The following is a 22,712-nucleotide window of genomic DNA, read 5'->3' as shown; positions in this document are numbered from 1 at the left end:
CTCGAAAGCCCCACTTTCAAATTTATCACATTAGAGGAGTAGGTTTCAACACGAATTTTGGGGAACACAAACATTCAGTCTATACCACTAGCTCAACACAGAATTTACCTTAAATTCTACTTTAGTGATATTCTCATTTTATATGCATATGAAAACACCTGTCAGTCACAGAAGCATAAAAATACATTATACATGTACATTGTGTTAAGAGTAGCATAATTAAAGCACGGATATATTAATAAGAAGAAAAACACTGCTTTTTAACACTTACCACAAGCTTTAGAAGCAGCAACACAAATCTCTTCTGCAACATACTCCCCAGTTGGAAACTTCAGATAATCCCCCTCAGCTTTTCCAAGGGAATGATAAAGATAGACCTGTAGGACTGGATCTATTTGCTTCACAGAATTAGCATTTCCAGGAATATCACCATTCTGATGTACAGGAGATGAGGATGTTCCTTCCATTTCTGTCATTGTAAGGCATGCCATTCCCATGCAGTCTTTTATCAGAACATTTGCCTGTAAGAGAAACCAAAGTTACAAATGGAAGTGATATTCATAAGTTATCCTTCATATATAAAGAAGTCTTCACTGACAGCAATGACTCTGTCAAATCCATTAACTGAATAAGTATCATGTACAGCCATTTCTCAGACAGATACTGAGGGTTTTGTTCCAGACCAGTGCAATAAAGTCACACAAATTTATTGGTCTCCCAGTACCTATAAAAGTTATATTTACACTATACTGTAGTATACTGAGCATGCAATAGCATTATGTCTAAAAAAAAATTGTACATACCTTAATTTAAAAATACTTTATTGCTAACCATCATCTGAGCCTTCAACGATTTGTAATCTTTTCACAATAGTATTATCAAAGGTCACTGATCATAGATCACCATAACAAATATAATAATAATGAACAAGTTTGAAATACTGCAAGAAGTATCAAATGTGACAAAGAGACGTGAAGTGAGCAAATGTTTTTGGGAAATTGGCACTGATAGACTTGCTTAATACGGGGTGCCACAAACCTTCAATTGTAAAAAACCAGTATCGGGGAAGCACAATAAAATGAGGTATGCCTATACTACTATATACAAAGCACAGTGAGAGATATCAAAATTATAAACTTCCTGTGGACAATGACAATAAAACTGAAGCTTATACACTGAGGAACCACAATATAAATATATAACACTAACAGAACAAACAAAATCAGTTACAGACAACAGAAGAAGAGATTCCACAAAGCGACATGATTTCTCAACAGATTACTCTGACAACTGCTTATTGGAATCTGGAAGGGAAAAATAAAATTTCAAGCTGGGATTAACTGATGAGCTTTATTAGAGGAGGTCATATTTAAAACTGTTCTTGAAGCATGGATTGGATTTTGATGGATGGAAGAGAAAGAACGTTCTGGAAGAGTGGAACTGTTCTGAAGAGTAGAAAGATACAAGATATGTTCAATAATTTATTGGTCTGAGTGAAGTATTTGAGAAATTATACCATTTAGGAAAAGATTAAAAATACAGATGGATAGGGACTTCCCTGGTGCTCCAGTGGTAAAGAATCTGCCTTGCAATGCAGGGGACGCTGGTTCAATCCCTGGTCAGGGAACTAAGATCCCACATGCCGCGGGGCAACTAAGCCCACGCGCCACAACTACCGAGCTCCCACGCCTCAACATGAGAGCCCGTGTGCTGCAAACTACAGAGCCCATGCACCCTGGAGCCTGTGCACCACAACTAGAGAGAGAAAACCCGCATGCCACAACTAGAGAGGAGCCTGCACGCTGCAACAAAGAGCCTGCACGCCACAACTAAGACCTGGATACTTGTAACAAAACCGCAGCTACATACCCAGTATGCATTTCCCCCTTCTTCCTTGATACAAAAGCCCAAATGGGGGGGTTTACCAATGTACCCCCCCAAAAAACCTCTACTTCCCCACAGATGGATAGCCATGTGAACCAGTTTAAGCAAATGAGATTTATGTGAAAGTTGTTGGGTGGTACTTTCAGGACCACTCCTTAAAAAAAGGCTGATGTAGCTGTCATGTCTCCTTTTACTTTTTCCCCTTCACCTTCTGTGTGAATCTAAGCATAAATATAGGTAGGGCAGTCACCTTAACACCATGTAACCATGAAGGAAAGGCCAAGAGAATAAACGACCTGGTAACCTTAAGTAGCTGAATCAACGTCAGGAATCCCCTACCAACCACCAGACACCTTATTACGTATAAGTAAGTGCAATCCTAACTGATACAGTATGAAATAAAAGAAGGTCCAAATGTCAGACCAAAGAATTTAAACTTTATCCCACAGTCAATAATGATCAGAAAGGTGAAGCGGTATAGTTAGAAAGCTATTACAATAACCTAGGCAGTACTAAGATCCTGAACTGAAACAGCAACAGTTGGATGGTTAGAGGTAATAAAAGAGGAAGACTTGATGCACCATGAGGACTAACTGAATATAGACTCCAGAAGTAAAAGATAGTATGAGGATTTCAAACTTGGGAGATCTGTAATACCATTATTAGAAGGACTTTGTCCCTTGACTTTGGAAGGTGAGGAGAATAAAGACTACTGTTTTACAGACTTTTATTAGGAACGAAAGCAGGGCAATTAGACCAAAATCTAGCTGGCAGCTAAAACATGAGACTGGTATTTGGAAGACCTGAAAATTTGACAACCTTCCTCACAGACGTAATCATTTAAATCATGAGCTACGTGAAGGAAGAGGACAGGAATAATAGCAAACACACTTGCACAGCATCTACTATATGCCAGGCACCGTTCTAAATACAGATATTAAATAAATAAAGTGATGATTAGGTGAACTGCAATATGAAACACAGTTCTACATTCAACTACAAGAACCTTATTCTATTAGAGAAAATACTAGAATTAATACTTATTCAAATAATATAAAACTATCAGTGTGTAAAAATAAAACAAAACACTGGCAATTGTGAGCAAAACTGCCAGATTTTTGAAGTTCCTCTGCGTTTGGATATGCAAATTTAAACAATTTTAATTTGTTCAAAAATAGAAATTTTAAAAAATATTTATCGTACTCTATTACACTATCTCTATTACTCAGTTATAGAAAGCCATCAGATGAATTCTTAGCCATTAAAGAGCAAATATGCTAGAATTTCATCAGTTTGTGCTTACCATTATTTTGGATCCTATGCCTTCCTTTTGGACTCACTTTTTCTTATTGCAATATATATATTAGTAGATCTCTCAATGAGGCATTAAGGGTTTTTCTGTTGTAGTCTTTGAAATAAATTTTTTTCAGCTATACTAAGGTATAATTAACAAATAAAATATTTAAAGTATAAAACATGATGATTTAATATATGTATACATTGTGAAAGGCTCCCCCCCATTAAGTCAACACCTCCATCAACCTCATGAATTTACCGTTTTGGTGGGTGAGGGAACATTTAAATTCTACCCTTTAGAAAATTTCAATTCTACAACACAGTGCTATCAACCACAGTCACGTTATACACAGATCCTCAGAACTTATTTATCTTATAAGTGAAAATCTACCCTTTTACCCATTTCTATTTCCACTAACCCTGGCAACCACATTTCCACTGTCTGTTTCCTAAACTTTTTCAGATTCCACATATAAGTATTAACATGCAGGATTTGTGGTTCTCACTGGCTTATTTCACTTAGCATGATGTACTCCAGGCTCATCTACGTTGTCACAAATGACAAGTATTCCTTTTTAAAAGCTGAATAATATTCCTCTGTGTATGTGTGCGAGCGTGTGCACACGCACACATATACATACACCACGTTTTCTTCATCTATTCGTCTGCTGACAGATACTTAGGTTGTTTCCATACCTCGGCTGTTGCAAATGATGCTGCAATGAATGTGGAAGTACAGATATCTCTTCAGAATAATGTTTAAATTTCCATTGGACATATACCCAGAAGTGGGATTGCTAGATCATATAGTAGCTTTATTTTTAATTTCTTGAGGAATGCCATACTATCTCCATAGTGGCTGTTCCAGTTTACATTCCCACCAAAAACTTACAAGGGATCCTTTTCTCCACATCCTCTCCAGTATTTTTTATTGTTTGTCCTTTGAATGATAGACATACTCATAGGTGTGAGGTGATATCTCACTATGGTCTTGATTTGCATTTCCCTGATGATTAATGACGCTGATTACGGTTTCATGTACCTGTTGGCCGTTTTTGTATGTCTTTGGAAAAAATTCAGATCCTTTGACCATTGTTTGTTTTTTTTACATCTTTATTAGGGTATAATTGCTTTACAATGGTGTGTTAGTTTCTGCTTTAAAACAAAGTGAATCAGTTATACATATACATATGTTCCCATATCTCTTCCCTCTTCCGTCTCCCTCCCTTCCACCCTCCCTATCTCACCCTTCTAGTTGGTCACAAAGCACCGACTTGACCTCCCTCTGCTATGCAGCTGCTTCCGACTAGCTAGCTATTTTACGTTTGGTAGTGTATATATGTCCATGCCACTCCCTCACTTTGGCACAGCTTACCCTTCCACCTCCCCATAACCTCAAGTCCATTCTCCAGTAGATCGGTGTCTTTATTCCTGTCTTACCCCTAGGTTCTTCGTGACATTTTTTTTTCTTAAATTCCATATATATGTGTTAGCATACGGTATTTGTCTTTCTCTTTCTGACTTACTTCACTCTGTATGACAGACTCTAGGTCCATCCACCTCACCACAACTCAATTTCGTTTCTTTTTATGGCTGAGTAATATTCCATTGTATATATGTGCCACATCTTCTTTATCCATTCATCCGATGATGGACACTTAGGTTGTTTCCATCTGCTGGCTATTGTAAATAGAGCTGCAATGAACATTTTGGTACATGACTCTTCTTGAATTATGGTTTTCTCAGGGTATATGCCCAGTAGTGGGATTGCTAGGTCATATGGTAGTTCTATTTTTACTTTTTTAAGGAACCTCCATACTGTTCTCCATAGTGGCTGTACCAATTCATATTCCCACCACAGTGCAAGACTGTTCCCTTTTCTCCACACCCTCTCCAGCATTTATTGTTTCTAGATTTTTTGATGTTGGCCATTCTGACTGGTATAACATGATATCTCATTGTAGTTTTGATTTGCATTTCTCTAATGATGTTGGGTATTCTTTCATGTGTTTGTTGGCAATCTGTATATCTTCCTTGGAGAAATGTCTATTTAGGTCTTCTGCCCATTTTTGGATTGGGTTGTTTGTTTTTTTGTTATTGAGCTGCATGAGCTGCTTGTAAATTTTGGAGATTAATCCTTTGTCAGTTGCTTCATTAGCAAATATTTTCCCCCATTCTGAGGGTTACCTTTTGGTCTTGTTTATGGTTTCCTTTGCTATGCAAAAGTTTTTAAGTTTCATTAGGTCCCATTTGTTTATTTTTGTTTTTATTTCCATTTCTGGAGGAGGTGGGTCAAAAAGGATCTTGCTGTGATTTATGTCATAGAGTGTTCTGCCTATGTTTTCCTCTAAGAGTTTGATAGTTTCTGGCCTTACATTTAGGTCTTTAATCCATTTTGAGCTTATTTTTGTGTATGGTGTTAGGGAGTGCTCTAATATCATACTTTTATATGTACCTGCCCAGGTTTCCAAGCACCACTTATTGAAGAGGCTGTCCTTTCTCCACTGTACATTCCTTCCTCCTTTACCAAAGATAAGGTGACCATATGTGCGTGGATTTATCTCTGGGCTTTCTATCCTGTTCCATTGATCTTTCTGTTTTTGTGCCAGTACCATACTGTCTTGATTACTGTAGCTTTGTAGTAGAGTCTGAAGTCAGGGAGCCTGATTCCTCCAGCTCCATTTTTCATTCTCATGATTGCTCGTAAAATGTGTTTCCATACAAATTGTGAAATTTTTTGTTCTAGTTCTGTGAAAAATGCCAGTGGTAGTTTGATAGGGATTGCATTGAATCTGTATATTGCTTTGGGTAATAGAATCATTTTCACAGTGTTGGTTCTTCCAATCAAAGAACATGGTATATCTCTCCATCTATTTGTATCATATTTAATTTCTTTCATCAGTGTCATAATTTTCTGCATACAGGTCTTTTGTCTCCTTAGGTAGGTTTATTCCTAGATATTTTATTCTTTTTGTTACAATGGTAAATGGGAGTGTTTTCTTGATTTCACTTTCAGATTTTTCATCATTAGTGTATAGGAATGCCAGAGATTTCTGTGCATTAATTTTGTATCCTGCTACTTTACCAAATTCATTGATTAGCTCTAGTAGTTTTCTGGTAGCATCTTTAGGATTCTCTATGTATAGTATCATGTCATCTGCAAACAGTGACAGCTTTACTACTTCTTTTCCAATTTGGATTCCTTTTATTTCTTTTACTTCTCTGACTGCTGTGGCTAAAACTTCCAAAACTATGTTGAATAAGACTGGTGAGAGTGGGCAACCTTGTCTTGTTCCTGATCTTAGAGGAAATGCTCTCAGGTTTTCACCATTGAGGACGACACTGGCTGTGGGTTTGTCATATATGGCCTTTATTATGTTGAGGAAAGTTCCCTCTATGCCTACTTTCTGGAGGGATTTTTTTGTGTGTGTGTGGTGGTACGCGGGCTTCTCACTGTTGTGGCCTCTCCCGTTGCAGAGCACAGGCTCCGGACATGCAGGCTCAGCGGCCATGGCTCATCGGACCAGCCACCCGGTGGCATGTGGGATCTTCCCGGACCGGCGCACGAACCCATGTCCCCTGCATCTGCAGGCGGACTCTTAACCACAGTGCCACCAGGGAAGCTCCTGGAGGGTTTTTATCATAAATGGGTGTTGAGCTTTGTCGAAAGCTTTCTCTGCATCTATTGAGATGATTATATGGTTTTTCTCCTTCAATTTGTTAATATGGTGTATCACATTGATTGATTTGCGTATATTAAACATTCCTTGCATTCCTGGAATAAACCCCACTTGATCATGGTGTATGATCCTCTTAACGTGCTGTTGGATTCTGTTTGCTAGTATTTTGTTGAGGATTTTTGCGTCTATATTCATCAGTGATATTGGCCTTTAGTTTTCCTTCTTTATGACATCCTTGTCTGGTTTTGGTACAGGGTGATGGTGGCCTCGTAAAATGAGTTTGGGGGTGTTCCTCCCTCTGCTATATTTTGGAAGAGTTTGAGAAGGATAGGTGTTAGCTCTTCTCTAAATGTTTGATAGAATTCGCCTGTGAAGCCATCTGGTCCTGGGCTTTTGTTTGTTGGACAATTTTTAATCACAGTTTCAGTTTCAGTGCTTGTGTTTGGTCTGTTCATATTTTCTATTTCTTCCTGATTCAGCCTTGGCATGTTGTGCATTTCTAAGAATTTGTCCAATTCTTCCCGGTTGTCCACTTTATTGACATAGGGTTGCTTGTAGTAATCTCTCATGATCTTTTGTATTTCTGCAGTGTCAGTTGTTACTTCTCCTTTTTCATTTCTAATTCTATTGATTTGAGTCTTCTCCCTCCCTTTCTTTCTTGATGAGTCTGGCTAATGATTTACCAATTTTCTTTATCTTCTCAAAGAACCAGCTTTTAGTTTTATTGATCTTTGCTATCGCTTCCTTCATTTCTTTTTTATTTATTTCTGATCTGATTTTTATCATTTCTTTCCTTCTGCTAACTTTGGGGTTTTTCTGTTCTTCTTTCTCTAATTGCTTAAAGTTCAAGGTTAGGTTGTTTATTCGAAATGTTTCCTGTTTCTTAAGGTAGGATTGTATTGCTATAAACTTCCTTCTTAGAACTGCTTTTCCTGCATCCCATAGGTTTTGGGTCGTCGTGTCTCCATTGACATTTGTTTCTAGGTATTTCTTGATTTCCTCTTTGATTTCTTCAGTGCCCACTTTGTTATTAAGTAGTGTATTGTTTAGCCTCCATGTGTTTGTATTTTTTACAGATCTTTTCCTGTAATTGATATTTAGTCTTATAGCATTGTGTTCGGAAAAGATACTTGATACAATATCAATTTTCTTAAATTTACCAAGGCTTGATTTGTGACCCAAATCAAGAGAGATGTTCCATGGAGAACAACGGAGAATGTTCCATGAGCACTTGAGAAAACTGTGTATTCTGTTGTTTTTGGATGGAATGTTGTATAAATATTAAGTCCATATTGTTTAATGTATCATTTAAAGCTTGTGTTTCCTTATTTATTTTCATTTTCGATTATCTGTCCATGGATGAAAGTGGGGTGTTAAAGTCCCCTACTATGAATTTGTTACTGTCGATTTCCCCTTTTATCGCTGTTAGTATTTGCCTTATGTATTGAAGTGCTCCTATGTTGGATGCATAAATTTTTACAATTGTTATACATTCTTCTTGGATTGATCCCTTGTTCATTATGTAGTGTCCTCCTTTGTCTTTTGTAATAGTCTTTATTTTAAAGTCTATTTTGTCTGATATGAGAATTGCTATTCCAGCTTTCTTTTGGTTTCCATTTACATGGAATATCTTTTTCCATCCCCTCACTTTCCGTCTTTATGTGTCTCTAGATCTGAAGTGGGTCTCTTGTAGACAGCATATATATGGATCTTGTTTTTGTATCCATTCAGCGAGTCTGTGTCTTTTTGTGGGAGCATTTAATCCATTTACATTTAAGGTAATTATCAATATGTATGTCCCTATTCCCATTTTCTTAATTGTTTTGGGTTTGTTATTGTAGGTCTTTTCCTTGTCTCGTGTTTCTTGCCTAGAGAAGATCCTTTAGCATTTGCTGTAAAGCTGGTTTGATGGTGGTGAATTCTCTTAGCTTTTGCTTATCTGTAAAGCTTTTGATTTCTCCATCGAATCTGAATGAGATCATTACCAGGTAGAGTAATCTTGGTTGTAGGTTCTTCCCTTTCATCACTTTAAATATGTCATGACAGTCCCTTCTGGCTTCTAGAGTTTCTGCTGAGAAATCAGCTGTTAACCTTATGGGAGTTCCCTTGTATGTTATTTGTTGTTTTTCCCTTGCTGCTTTCAATAATTTTTGTTTTTAATTTTTGCCAATTTGATTACTATGTGTCTCAGCGTGTTCCTCCTTATGTTTATCCTGTGTGGGACTCTCTGCACTTCCTGGACATGGATGGCTATTTCCTTTCCCACGTTAGGGAAGTTTCTGACTATAATCTCTTCAAATATTTTCTTGGGTCCTTTCTCTCTCTCTTCTCCTTCTGGGACCCCTATAATGCGAATGTTGCTGTTTAATGTTGTCCCAGAGGTCTCTTAGGCTGTCTTCATTTCTTTTCATTCTTGTTTCTTTATTCTGTTGCCATCAGTGAATTCCACCATTCTGTCTTCCAGGTGACTTATCCATTCTTCTGCCTCAGTTACTCTGCTATTGATTCCTTCTAGTGTAGTTTTCATTTCATTTATTGTATTGTTTGTTCTTTAATTCTTCTAGGTCTTTGTTAAACATTTTTTGCATCTTCTCGATCTTTGCCTCCATCCTTTTTCCAAGGTCCTGGATCATCTTCACTATCATTATTCTGAATTTTTTCTGGAAGGTTGCCTATCTCCACTTCATTAAGTTGTTTTTCTGGGGTTTTATCTTGTTCCTTCATCTGATACATAGCCCTCTGCCTTTTCATCTTGTCTATTTTTCTGTGAATATGGTTTTTGTTCCACAGGCTGCAGGATTATAGTTTTTCTTGCTTCTGCTGTCTGCCCTCTGGTGGATGAGGCTATCCCAGAAAAATTATTGAAGGAACTCTGGGAACCTAGTACTTAAAAAATTAGATATAATAAATTTCCAGTCATCATAAATATTCTGATTTTACCTTCAGTTAAATATTAGACCAAGATGAGTCTTCATTTTGTCATAATGCTATAATAATGGCTTGATTATTCAACATGAAGAATCCTTTTACTGGAACCATTTTTCAGCTCATTTCTATATTTAAGTTGAGATTGAGTGCCATATTAGTTCTGTTTGGAATCCTCCTTGAAGACTTGTCCATCATAGTCAAGACCAGGGCTCAGAGTTTCTAAAAAAGATTTTAGAAGATGAATTAAATTTAGTCAGATGTAGGCTTGGCAGCTACCAGGAGCAAGACTTCTAGGATGGTGGGTGACCTTGCTGATTTAACTCTCTGGGATTGAATCCTTCTTTGCCAGTTTAACTAACGTGGTGTCCTCATCTGGCAGTCCGGTGGTTAAGATTCCGCACTTCCACTGCAGAGAGCGCAGGTTCAATCCCTGGGGGGGGAACTAAGATCCTGCAAGTCTTGTGGTGCAGCCTGCTAGTGCTGGAGGGTCTCCTGCAGAGGTGGCAGGTGGCTGTGGCTCACCATGAGGTCAAGGACACTGGCAGCAGAAGTTCTGAGAAGTACTCCTTGGCGTGAGCCCTCCCAGAGTCCACCATTAGCCCCACCAAAGAGCCAGGTAGCAGGACATAAACATTTTAAGAGAGAATAAAAAGAAGAGACAAATAGAGACAACTCTTCCAAAGAGCTTTGCTTCAAAAGGCAGTAGAAATGGGGCAGTAGCTTGAAGACAATATGGAGTCAAGTAATGGTATAAATTAGGAATTGGCAAACTACAGCTCACAGGTCAAATTCAGACAGTTACCTGTTTTTGTAAAGAAAGCTTTACAAAACTGCCTGTTTTGTATATAAAGCTTTACATGTCTCTTCATTTATGGCTGCTTTTGCACTGCAATGGTAGAGTTGAGTAGTTGCATCAGAGACAATCTTGCCTGAAAAGCCCAAAATATTTACTCTCTGTTCTTTAAGAGAAATACTGCCAAATCCTGGTTTAAATCAGTAACTCTCACAGTTTGGTACCCAAACCAATATCATCAGCATCACTTGGGAACCTATCAGAAATGCAAATTCTCAGGTCCCACTACAGACCTACTGAATCAGAAACTCTGGGCACGGGGCCCAGCAATCTGTGTGTAAACAAGACCTCTAGGTAATTCTGATTAAGAACTACTGGGGGGGCTTCCCTGGTGGCGCAGTGGTTGAGAGTCTGCCTGCCAATGCAGGGGACACGGGTTCATGCCCCGGTCCAGGAAGATCCACATGCCGCAGAGCAGCTGGGCCCATGAGCCATGGCCGCTGAGCCTGCGCGTCTGGAGCCTATGTTCCGCAACGGGAGAGGCCACAACACTGAGAGGTCCACATACAGCAAAAAAAAAAAAAAAAAAAAAAAAAAAAAAAACTACAGGGTAAGGGAATGGTTCTAGTAAGGCCAGGAACAGATAGGGACCCATCTGGAGTTTGTGTTCACAAATTTAAAGGGCCTTGAAGAGATTTAATGGAAACTTAACTGGCCTCAAGGAGGCTGTCAGTGAGGGCTTAAAGGAAAATGAGGAAAATTCTATTGAAAGCTAAATAAAAGGAGATTCTTGTTATATAGTAAAGTTTAGCAAAACTATCACCTATGGTAACATGGAAAATAAAACATATACTTAATAAATTAAGAAGATTCTAGGTAGAATGTTGAAGAAACAGCTAGCTTCTTCTATCTGCCTTTATAAGTGGAAGAGCAGCAAGAGGAAATAAAAAATGAGCTATTTGCTTTCTGAGTGGAATTTCAATGAAATGTAAAGGGCTAAAAACAGTCTTTTCAGCCAGCAAAATGTTCTTAAAGAAAGGGCCTCAAGGCAAAAACCAAATCTAGAGTGGGACCACTGTTCAGACCTCAGAAAGATCTGAATCACTACCTCACATATCCTTTCAAACAAGAGATTACCTTAGGATCTTAAGGATATTGTTCTACAGCAGCTTCACAGAAGCCTAAGGTAGCAAAAAGTTCCTCTCAAAACAGATTTGTGGGTATGACTTTTGTCTGATGGAGTAGACTATGAACTGACACACAGGAAGTCCACAAAGTTTTTACTGGAGTCACATTAGCTTAGAATGAAAGGGACAGTAATAATATAAAATAAAAGGAGGCATTTGGACCCCAAACTACTACAGGCAGGAAGCAAGCTCAGAAACTTACTCAGTGGCAAACAAGATCAGTTCTTCTGGGGAAAAAAAAAATGATTCAGAAGGTGAAGCCAAAGACCAAAAGAAGATGCCACGGCCCACTAAGAACAACTTCCAGGGAACAGGACTGAACTCTAATCAAGGAACTGCCATCATGCACATAGCCAGATTTTGGAATTGCTATAGAATGCCGTGTGACTCCTTTTTTCCCTGTTTTTTGAACAGGAATGTCTAATGCAGTTAATGCATGCCTTTCCAATCTTGTAGTTTAATTATGTGGGGGCATATTACTTGTCTTTTCACAGGTCTTCAGTTATAGAGGAATCATTCTCAAGAAACCATACCCAAGGAACCTCATCTTCATCTGGACCTGATTTCAATGATGAGATACTGGATTTTGAGCGATGTCATTATGGGATGTGAATTAGAGGTCTCTGAGGAAGGGGTTAGTGTATTTTGGACATAGGAGGGATGTGAAGTGTGGCAAAATGGCAATTATGGCAATAATATTGTCCAGAGACAGCCATAACAAAATCTCCTATCCCATGTTTTCTTCCACAATGTGACCTTGCCACTCCCCAATTTATACCGAGGGCTAACCTGATTAGGTCCACCAAACCTAACCTGACTCACTTGCTTGTAATCGCCTGCCTTTAGTTGATTTTAAAATCCATATAGCTAACAGTCATTAGCCAAGCAATATATCTAAACTCCCAATAGCTTTCTCATAGATAACACCTTAGACTATAAGTCACTATAATAATGCTTGCCTAAGTTGTTTTTCAGGAGCTAGTTCTTGACCAGCTCAACCCAGCTGAGACTACCACCCATTCAACTGGGATTGCCTGATTGTCCAATGGATCACCTTTTCATGTCAGAAGACCCAAAGCTCCACCCTCAGATCATACTAATGCCACCATTTTCTGAACATGCACCCCATGAAGAAGCCTGTAGCTCAGTTGTGCCTGTGCAGAACTTCAATTACTGCACTTTTTTCCTGCTTCCAATCACCTTTCCCCATGCCTCAGACCACTGTTCTCCTTTATTCCATAAATATCCCAAGTGCTTCACCTTCGAGAAGGCAGATTTGAGATTTGTTCTCCAGTCTCCTCACTTGGCTGCCCCATGAGTAAACATTTTCTCTGCTGCAAACCTCAGCATCTCAGCATGTGGCTTCCTGCACATCAGGCAAAGGAACCTGGTTCGGTAACACAAGAAGCAGTCTATTCCCCACCCCCACCTCGCCATGTTCACTGAAATACTCACTTTTAAACCCTGACTCACCAGGTAAGAAAGCCAACTACCCTGAGGCCCCGATATTTTAAGGAAGTCCAAGCCACATGTACATGTTCCAGTTAAGAGCCCCAGCTGAGATCTGAGTCAGCAGCCAGTGTCAATTACCAGTCATGTGAGTGAAGACACCTCCAGATGATTCTAGCCCTCTACATCCAAATTACCCCCAGCCAGCAACTCTTCCCAACTGAGGTCCTAGACACTGTAGAGTGGAAACAAGTCATCTCTGGTGTGCCCTATCTGAAATACTGACGCGTAATATGAGTCTAATAAAGTAGTTATTTTTCATCACTAAGTTGTGGGGTGGTTTTGTCACAAAGTAATAGCAACTAAAATACATACTAATGGAAATGATCCAGTAGAGGGAAAAATTGAGAATGCAAAAAAAGGAGAGAGAAATACAGTGCTAAAGTCCTTGAAGGCAAAAGGGGATGGTTTCCTCTACCCAAATAGATGAAGAAGTCTTACATGGGACACTGAATAGTACATACATTGTAAAGGAGGGAAGGGCAGAGTACAGGTACAGATACAGAATTGGAGGAAAGGGGCCTATTGATGGTGGATTGTGTTATTTACACATATGGAGCTAAGTACCAGAAGACACTGTTTTAAGATTTGAAAGTGGTTTCCTGGAGAACAAGAATCAGAGATGCGGGGAGGGGAGCAGAGGCAGGGGTCTGCTGTTTTTTTGTTATAAACATTTAAACCATTTACTTCTTAAACTTTATACACACTTTACCATGTGATTTCACCTTTTTAAAGTAAACAGTTTTTTAAAAAATTTAGTCCACTCCTTCATTTTCCAAATGAGGATAAAACAAGACTCACTGATTATGTGACTTGCTCAAAATCACACACCATATTGACAGCAGTCAGTCCTTGATCCCCTGGCTTCCAAAACAGTGTACTTCCTCACATCACACTACCTTTTATATTATAAAAATATTACCTACTGGCATATTTCATAATCAGAATTTATTAAAATAACCTAGTAAGCAATAATGAATGCCCTATTCTCAAGGACTGATACCAAAAAAGGCAGAAGAGTGTCCTTGTGAAGATCAAAATACTCATTCAAGCAAAACAAATAGCCCATGGACTATCTCTACCTCATTCACCTTTAGAATAGCTATACTGTACAGGCTTCAAAAACAGATAACACTTCCTTTGTCCTTTCCAATTCTCCTAATCTGAATACTCTTAATTATGCTACCTTCAGTTTTATAAGTTATCAACCAAGAATTTCTCTTTCCTTTTAGCAATTAATACCTTATCATTTTATTCAGATCTTACCAGTACAATTGCACCTAGAGGTTAGTTGTCTAAACTGACAGACCAATGAATGTCTAATGCTAACCACTGAATGTCTACTCATTCAAATAATATAAATGCAGGGCTAATACCCATAAGGAATATGGGTCCCTGTGTAATATGATATGAGACGACACAGATGAATGACAAACATTCTGTCAAAAAATACCTCCTAGTCTTTATTGTGTCTAAAATTCTCATCATTAGTCCCAGGGATGGAGAGCTTTGAATAGAAGTCTCCACTGATCAACCAAAAGTCAAATTCAATGGTTTTTTGTTATACTAGAGAGAACAAAATATTTGCAATGGTTATTTCTGCATGGGGAAACCATAAGCAATTTTCTTCTTTCTTCTGCTTTTCTAGGTTTTATATTAGGAAAGACAGCAGTACACATTTTTAAGACCTTTTTCTTTCTTTTTTAAAAATTAATTAATTTATTTACTTTTGGCTGCATTGGGTGTTCATTGCTGCGCACAGGCTTTTTCTAGTTGTGGTGAAAGGGGGCTACTCTTCGTTGTGGTGTGCAGGCTTCTCATTGTGGTGGCTTCTCTTGTTGCGGAGCACGGGCTCTAGGCGCACGGTCTTCAGTAGTTGTGGCACGTGGGCTCAGTAGTTGTGGCTCGAGGGTTCTAGATACATGCTCAGTAGTTGTAGCGCACGGGCTTAGCTGCTCTGTGGCACGTGGGATCTTCCCGGACCAGGGCTCGAACCCGTGTCCCCTGCATTGGCAGGTGAATTCTTAACCACTGCGGCACCAGAGAAGTCCCAAGACCTTTTAAAATTCTGATTCTTCTCACTTCTTGGCAGTGATCAACAATGGTAAACTTGTTAATCAATCCCACCTGCTTAACCTACCCACCCACCTGCTTCACACACTGACTGCTCCATCTTTGTCGCCTTTGCCAATTCCTCTTCTTTCACCCATTCTCTAATTATGTGCAGTTCCCAAGGCTCAATCTCAGATGCACTGCTCTTCTCTCTAAGCACAATTCCAGCCTTAAATTTCTCTATTACGTTCTAGTCATATTGTCCCACTGTCTGGCTATCTATTTTCACTTATTTACCCCACTGTCACCTCAAACTCAACATATCCAAAATATAAGCCCAGTTGTCTGTATCCCGTCAACCAGCTACTAATACCTCATACCTATTTCTGTCAGTACTGTCATTAATAAAACCCTAGTTCTTTTTTGTCACCAACTAGGTGAGTAACTTTGGCCACATTTTTAAACCTCTCTGGGTTTCCTAATGCACATGTTCTCAGATATCTTAAGAGTTTCAACACTCTTTGATTTCCTCTGTCACTGAGGATCAAAACTTCAGTCATTTTTGATTACTCCTCTCCCTCCCCGCACTACATCCTCCTTTCTTATTCAGTCCAGAATTAAGCCTTGTGTGACATCTCTCCAGTCTTATTTTCACTAAAGCCAAATCCTCATTACCTCAGGCCCAGATTATTTTCCTAGCTTTATCACTTCTCTTTCCAACTCATACTCTACCCAATGCTGGTGCCACTGTGATTTTCTTAAAATACTTTTTTAAGCAAGTTCCTTCTCAATCTGAAACTATTAAAGCTTGTCTATTACCTATGAAGCAAAGTGCTGATACATTCTTCTCATCCTAGCACTTGAAACCAGCCATAATCTAATTCCAATCCACATTTTCAACGTGATTTCTTACTACTCTGGATTCTAAGAGGTTGATATGACTTTCGATATTCTAGGCTAGGCTGAGGATAAGAGTCCCGGAATTCAGGTGGTAAAAGTGGGGAAAGCAGAAATATGAATGACAAAATAAATATGAATAGGACATGTTGAATGGATTAATATATGAGGTAAATGAAAGAGGTAGTTTAAAGATGACATCTAATTTAAAGCCTATATGGCTAGGAGAGAAGGAAATTACAAAGGGGTATAAAAAGATGATTTTCATTTAAGGTATGTTATGTTTAAGGAGATGGTCAAAAATACTAGTAGAAAAACAGTACTGGAAAAACCAGAAAGTAACTAGAATGACAATCAATAGGATTAGCCTAAAACGAAAAAGCTAGACAGAAGCTATAAAGATATTAAATAGGAGAGTAAATATACTAAGCTATGATCAGCTAGTACTGGTTTTATCAATAAATTGATAACTGGCTGTATCAATAATTGTATCAATAATTTTGGTGGGGAGGGGAAGCAATTAGTGACCAACATTAAAAAATGCAGTTTTCCCATTTAAAAAAATTTATCAGAAAAGCCAACCAAAAGCTAAGGCAAAGGTTCCCAAACTTTCTCTATTTAGGAAATTCTTAGTGTTAGTAATTTTTTCATAGCACCCTTAGGCCAAAAGAAATACTTAAGTAGCTGGGTTCAAACCACTTAAGTGTTAATGTCCTTATAACTTAGTGCTTGTTGGACACTGTACAAACTCTCAAACCTGGAATCAAATTGGACAACATGATACTGTAGTATCCTGTTTCATACAGTAGTTGCTTTTTATCAGAGCAACCTCTAAAAATATAGCTTTGCAAAAACATGACATTGTAGAAAGGAATGTGTCAATCTAATGTTGAAACTGTGAACTACCTCAAACTATCAGTTCATGCTTGGGTTCAATGGCACTCTGGGCCACCTCAGCACACAGTCTGGGAAACTGGGAGCAAAGGGAAGGGGCCTAAAAAAGAGAAGAATAAAAAATAATGGGAGAGGAGCAAAAGAAAGTTCTTATTAGCATGGTTAACCACAAGAGGGCAGCACAACAGTTGGTAGGGGCAGCACAAATGTGGCAGGGAGGGGGGTGCGGAGAGATGATAAGGGTCAAACCTTTCCATAAAAATGCTCTAAGACTCCTTAACCACTTCAAGACATAAAAGTCCTTTTTCTCCTTATACTAAAGAGGAAGAAACACTGGTCACTGGCAGATCACCTTATGCAGTCATTGTGCCCTTCTCTGAATATCCTTTGCCTGCCCAGCCATGACTTGCACAGTAGCCAAGCAATGTACTACTTTGCATGCATAATCTTACTCAATCCTCACAACAATCTTATAAGAAAGTGAGACTCAAAGAGATTTTAAATAATACCACTATTAAGTGGCAGGAACACCAGAATTCAAACCCAGATCTGACCCCAAAGCCAATGTCCTTCCCTATTCTGCCTCAAAAGTATCTCACCTTTCAGCAATAACCAGGTGAAGTAGAGAAAAGATCATGTTCCCATCCTATACCTGAGACACCTGTCTCAAATCACTAGGAAAAACCAGTAAATGAAACAAACTATTCCTTAACAGGTCCCTAAAACATGCTAAATAACTCCAAACACAGGACACTCAGAGCCAAAACAAGCATTATATGCTTAACTAGTCAGCAAGTACTGTAGCTTTCCTGTACAGGTAAATACTTGTTAAGGCAAATGTTGGACACATCTGCTTTGCAGATATGTTACACACTAAAAGATATGTGCACATACAAGCAAGCGATTCTCATACCTAAAGTGGTAAAAGGTGAAGGGGGTAGGGAAAGGTAGGCCAAAGGGTGATTATTCATCTTCATATCTATTGGGTGTTATATCAGAATATCTGCAATAGCCCAACAACTCACTTGTACAAACCTATTATGAAACCAAAAGCAATCGTCATCGCTCTTATTCCCACTTGTAGTTTCCTTCTCCACATTTCTCCTCCCCTCTGTGACATACTCAGCTGCCTCTATCCTTTCATTCAGAGAAAAGGAGTTTCTTCTGACAGATTAATAACCACCGGAAAGCAAAATGGGTAAATTCAACCGACACAGCAAACTTAAGCAGATAAAACCATTCACGAAGCATTCAGTGTGGTCGCAGAAACCCCAGCAAGAGCAGCTAATGTGTCCTCTCAATAGGTATCTCTTATTACTTGAAAATGTTCCTCGTTCAAAGATTAACAATCTTTGGCTGCTTGAGGAGAAAGGGTAACGGACAACGTTTTCTCTGCAAAGAAAGACAATGTACAATCAGCAGAGAAACAAAACAATTAACGTTTCTTAAAGGATCCAAGAGCAACAATAACCCCCAAAATTACCCTCCCAGAGCAATATTCAAAGTTCAGTACTGCCATTTTCAAAGGAGTAAGCAACAATGAGCCCTGCCCGTCGACACACGCTTCCAACCTTCCTACGCACAACAGCTCGAGACACCCTCGTCTTTACTGCAGCGAAAAAAGACAGCAGCCAGGATCGCATACCCACCTTCGCGGGAAGGGGAGGAAGGGCCTCTTCTGCAGAAGAGAAACAGGTCACATCTTGTTGCCTTGCCTGCTTCCGAAACCTAAAAAAAAAAAAAAAAGCAGCAGTTAGTACCGCAGAAATCCAGGGGAAATTGATGCTCTTTTCCAGGCTGTTCAGATATCTAGAAAATTTTAAAGAGGAATAAGTAAAGAGGGAGAAGGAATATCAGACACATAAGGATGCAAATAGCAACGAAAAACACTCCGTTGTAGGTTCCCTTTTAAAGAGGAGGATTTTCTTGCCGAGAAGTTTACTGCCACTAGCGAGGGGAAAGCGGAGATCAGGAGGTGGGAGGGAGGGTGAAGAGAGAACTGCTGCCGGAGCCCAGGCAGCAATAACACCCACCCGCTGCACGGATCAGGCGACGAGGACGCGCCCCGAGGCCGCAGGGACTGCTCCTACCCGGCGCCTCCGCCCGGCCACGATCTTCGAAGCCCCTGGAGCGGGCAAGGGTCCGAGCGTCCGCCAGGCTGGGCCCTCGGTGGCCCTCCCGTGCGGGTTCTGCTCCCACTCACATCCCTCGGCGGCGAGGACCGGGCCTCTCCCTGCGCGGCGATAGCAGCCCTCCGCCCCGACGCGCGCCGCAAGTCCGGGCCCCGGGGCCGAGGGGCCGAGGCGGCGGCACGAACTGACGAGTGAGCCGGGAGCCGGCCCAGCCTCTCAGCGCCCCGGGAGGCCGTTAGCGGAGGCCGCTGCTTGCCCCCTTCTGCTCCTCTTCCTCTCTCCTTCCGGCAGCCCACACCACTCCCACTTCGGGCAGCCGGGAAGCCCGTCACAGTCGTCGTCTCCACCCTCTTCCAAGCCACACCGTCTTCTCAGCGCCGCAGGCGACACTGTCTGGGACGTCCTATTTACGTCCAACTCAGCCTCCCAGTTGGCCTCGGGTCCGGCGGCCGGTTCACGGCTGACTGAGGCCGCCTCTGAACGCGGCGGGGGCGGGGCGGGGGCGGGGCGGGGGCGGGCGCGGCGCCTGGCGTGCGCCCCCGGTCTGCGCGTGCGCGCGTGTGCCTCTCCACCCAGGCCGCGCTTTCCCCGGTGCGCGCGGAGGGGCCGACGGGGCCTGGCTACGCAAGACCGTGGCTTCTCGGGAAGCCAGCGAACGTGCGCGGAGATTCCCGCGGTGGCCCCTGGGCGTGAGCGGGCGGGGGGACTTGAGCTGGGCTGGGCCCTCCGCAGATGGCCGTGTGCGTGGCCGGAGGCGGCTGGGAATGAGTAAGCCACGCCGGGAAGGCGCCCTCGGCGCACAACCTGGCACCGCACAGAGACTTTCCCCTCCCGCGCACTGTTGTCTTTTTCTGCTTTTGCTCCCACTTTGGGGGTGCAGCAAACCTGCCCCTCCACAGTCCAGGCCGCTAGGCCGAGAGAAGTAGCGCCGAGGGTTGGGGCAACGCGTTCATACGCACCGTTTCGCGCCAATGCAATTCCGTGCGCCTGATTCCAACCAGTCACCTCTGCTGGAAAGGGGTGAGGGTGGAATGAGGTGCCCAGATGCCTGTGGAATGGCGGCAAGGCCTGGCAAAGGAGGAGAAACAACTTCCACCATCCCAAAGAGCCTCATTCATTCATTCAACAAATATCTACAGAGCATCTACTGTGTGCCAGGCTGTAGGACTCCAAGGATGATATGTGAACACAACCCACATACTCTTTGCCCCACGGGAGCTTGTATTCTGATAACGCGACAAAAATGCTTTTAATTTATCAGTATAATGTGCCAGAGTATAACTGCCGCTAGGAAAAGTAAAGGAGCAGGAAGTGAGGAGGCAGTGTGCTATTTTAGTTATAGTGGCCAGGAAAGACCTCCCAGAGAAACTAACGTTTGAGCAGAGATCCGAAGGATGAGAATGAGCTATCTGGGAAAAGAGTTTCATGCAGAAACACTAGCAAAGGCAAAGACCCTGAGAAGGGAAGGTGCTTGGCAAGTTCAAAGGACCGAGAAAGAGGTCACTGGCTGGAGGACAGCAAAGGAAGGGGCAGTGGTAAGAGGTGAGGCCGAAGAAGTAGCCTGTGACCCAACTGTGTAGGGCCTTTTTCACTCATCATCAGCCTTCTTTCTGTCAATCTGAAAAAAAAAAAACATGCATTTATAGCCCCTGTTTCCCCATACAAATGATGCTGTGATTCAGGTCAAGCTTGTATTTAATGGTTTCTTTAAATAAACCTCACCAAAGCAACTCCTGCATTTCTTCTTACATAAGACCCATTGCAAAAGGTCTTTGAGCAAATGATAGCAGGATCAGAAATGACTTGAATTCACACTGACTTCTTTAAAGTAAGTAGTGAACTAGAGCCCTGTTTTCTCCTAAGAAGGGATTTACAGGGAAACTGCATTCCTATGGCTACTGTCTGACAAGCAAAATATGCTGGAGAGTTCTTGGTTGTTGTTGTTGTTTAATTTCTAAAAAGAAATTAGAAATAGTTGTGACTCAACAGCAAATCTAAAATCTGCTTAGAATGTTAAGGTTGAAATTACAAGCAGCAACCACCATGAGAGTTCCCTTTTCCTGCAAACAAAAACTGTTAACTGGAGTAGAAACCAGAACACAGACCCACGTAAAGAACATAAAGTGCTGAAGGTGGCTTTAATGTTAGGGTTAAAATGAAAGTCGTCTGAACTGTGGAAATGGAAGCATTCTCTTTGGGAGGGGTGGGGGGCAAAAGCCTGTTTAAGAACTCTAAACAGTACAGATACATTCATTGTAGTAAATGATGTTTCTATATGTTGTAATGATGTGTTTATTCAACCAGGCATGGTATCTGTTACTCCACTGCCTTTTTGCAGGGAAAGGCCATTTGGAAATAGTAAATATTGAGGGTTTCTTGTGGGGGAAGGGATTCTTTTTTATAATAGTGATTTGGATAGGGAAGACAGGGTGGGCAAGGGAAATATATTAATCACAGGCTTGTAGATGAGAAATCAATCTACCCATACAGAGAGATAAGGTGACTTGCTTAGTGTCATTCTACTAGTGAAAGCCTCTCTCCTTACCAAAAATACTATGATTTTAAGCCAATATTACCCTGGAATGTTTAGCTCTTTTCACTCTTTGGAGAACTTTTTAACTCTTTATGTGATCCCTGGTAGTGACATAACTAGAAATTTGCTCCCAGGGCGAATATTTCAGAAAGTTTCCTCTATTCTTTGATAATGGTAAAAGAGGATTCCAAGACATTTGACCAAGTCTTTCAAGACATTCTTTCACACAACATGGAGAAACAAGAAATGTGAGTTGGGTTGGATGATAAAACATTTAGATTCAAAACTGATTGTATGGCCATATCTCGAAGTAAAAATTAGCAGCCAGGTGTCAAGTACGGGGTGTTGTGCCACAAGTTCTGTCGTTCTACTGCAGTAGAATATGGTGGCAGTGGCTCCTGACTGCCATTCCTAACCCACACCTGCAACAAGACTGACAGAATGTGTTAGATAGGGCTTTGGCATTCACTTCTTTTTAAAGTCCTTAAGTGGTTTCAGTGCAAAGGTTGGAAATCCATGGCTCAGCGTTTAGGAACTTAAGGTTGAGAGTCTGGCTGACTCAGGTTTGAATCACTGTTTTCACCAAGGAAGTCATTTAAATTTTCTAAGCTTCCATTTTGTCATCAGTATAATGAGGATAAGAATATCTTCTTTGAAGAGCTGTTTTGAAGATTAGATGAAAAAGTATTTTTAAACCCTTAGCACAGTTATTAAATGCCTATTATGGTTGTGGTGGGGACAATTTATAGATATCCCCAAGCTGGGGGGTATGAGAAATACGCTGGATTTTCTCAGTAATCCTGAAGCATTTGTCACAGTTTATTGTGTGACACGAAACTGTGTGGGCAGGAATGATAAGGGCTGGGTTGTAACAGAGATAAACGCAAAGACCTGCAATTGTATTTTTTAAAAAACAAAACTATGCCA

The 22,712-nt window shown here is 40.7% G+C and overlaps 1 protein-coding gene across 5 annotated transcripts in view; it reads right to left on the bottom strand.

Annotated features, from left to right (window-relative positions):
* The window catches only part of JAK2 (Janus kinase 2), a 118,905-nt gene extending 99,185 nt beyond the window's left edge, over positions 1-19,720 (bottom strand). The window contains exons 1-3 of one of the 5 annotated variants that reach the window (XR_004350372.1): positions 19,154-19,562; positions 18,770-18,848; positions 272-521 (exon numbers count right to left, since the gene is read on the bottom strand). Coding sequence is in view for 3 of the 5 variants with exons in the window: in XM_032634865.1 (XP_032490756.1) it covers positions 272-497 (226 nt within the window). In the remaining 2 variants the exon portion in view is untranslated. Of the gene's footprint in view, positions 1-271; positions 522-18,769; positions 18,849-19,153 lie in introns of all 5 variants that reach the window. The other 4 variants (XM_032634865.1, XM_032634867.1, XM_032634866.1 and 1 more) reach the window with 4 other exon arrangements.
* Between the last annotated feature and the right edge of the window lie 2,992 nt (positions 19,721-22,712).

Source organism: Phocoena sinus, chromosome 6, assembly GCF_008692025.1.
Source record: "Phocoena sinus isolate mPhoSin1 chromosome 6, mPhoSin1.pri, whole genome shotgun sequence".
Lineage (NCBI taxonomy): Eukaryota > Metazoa > Chordata > Mammalia > Artiodactyla > Phocoenidae > Phocoena > Phocoena sinus.
This window is presented reverse-complemented; position numbering and strand designations above follow the sequence as displayed.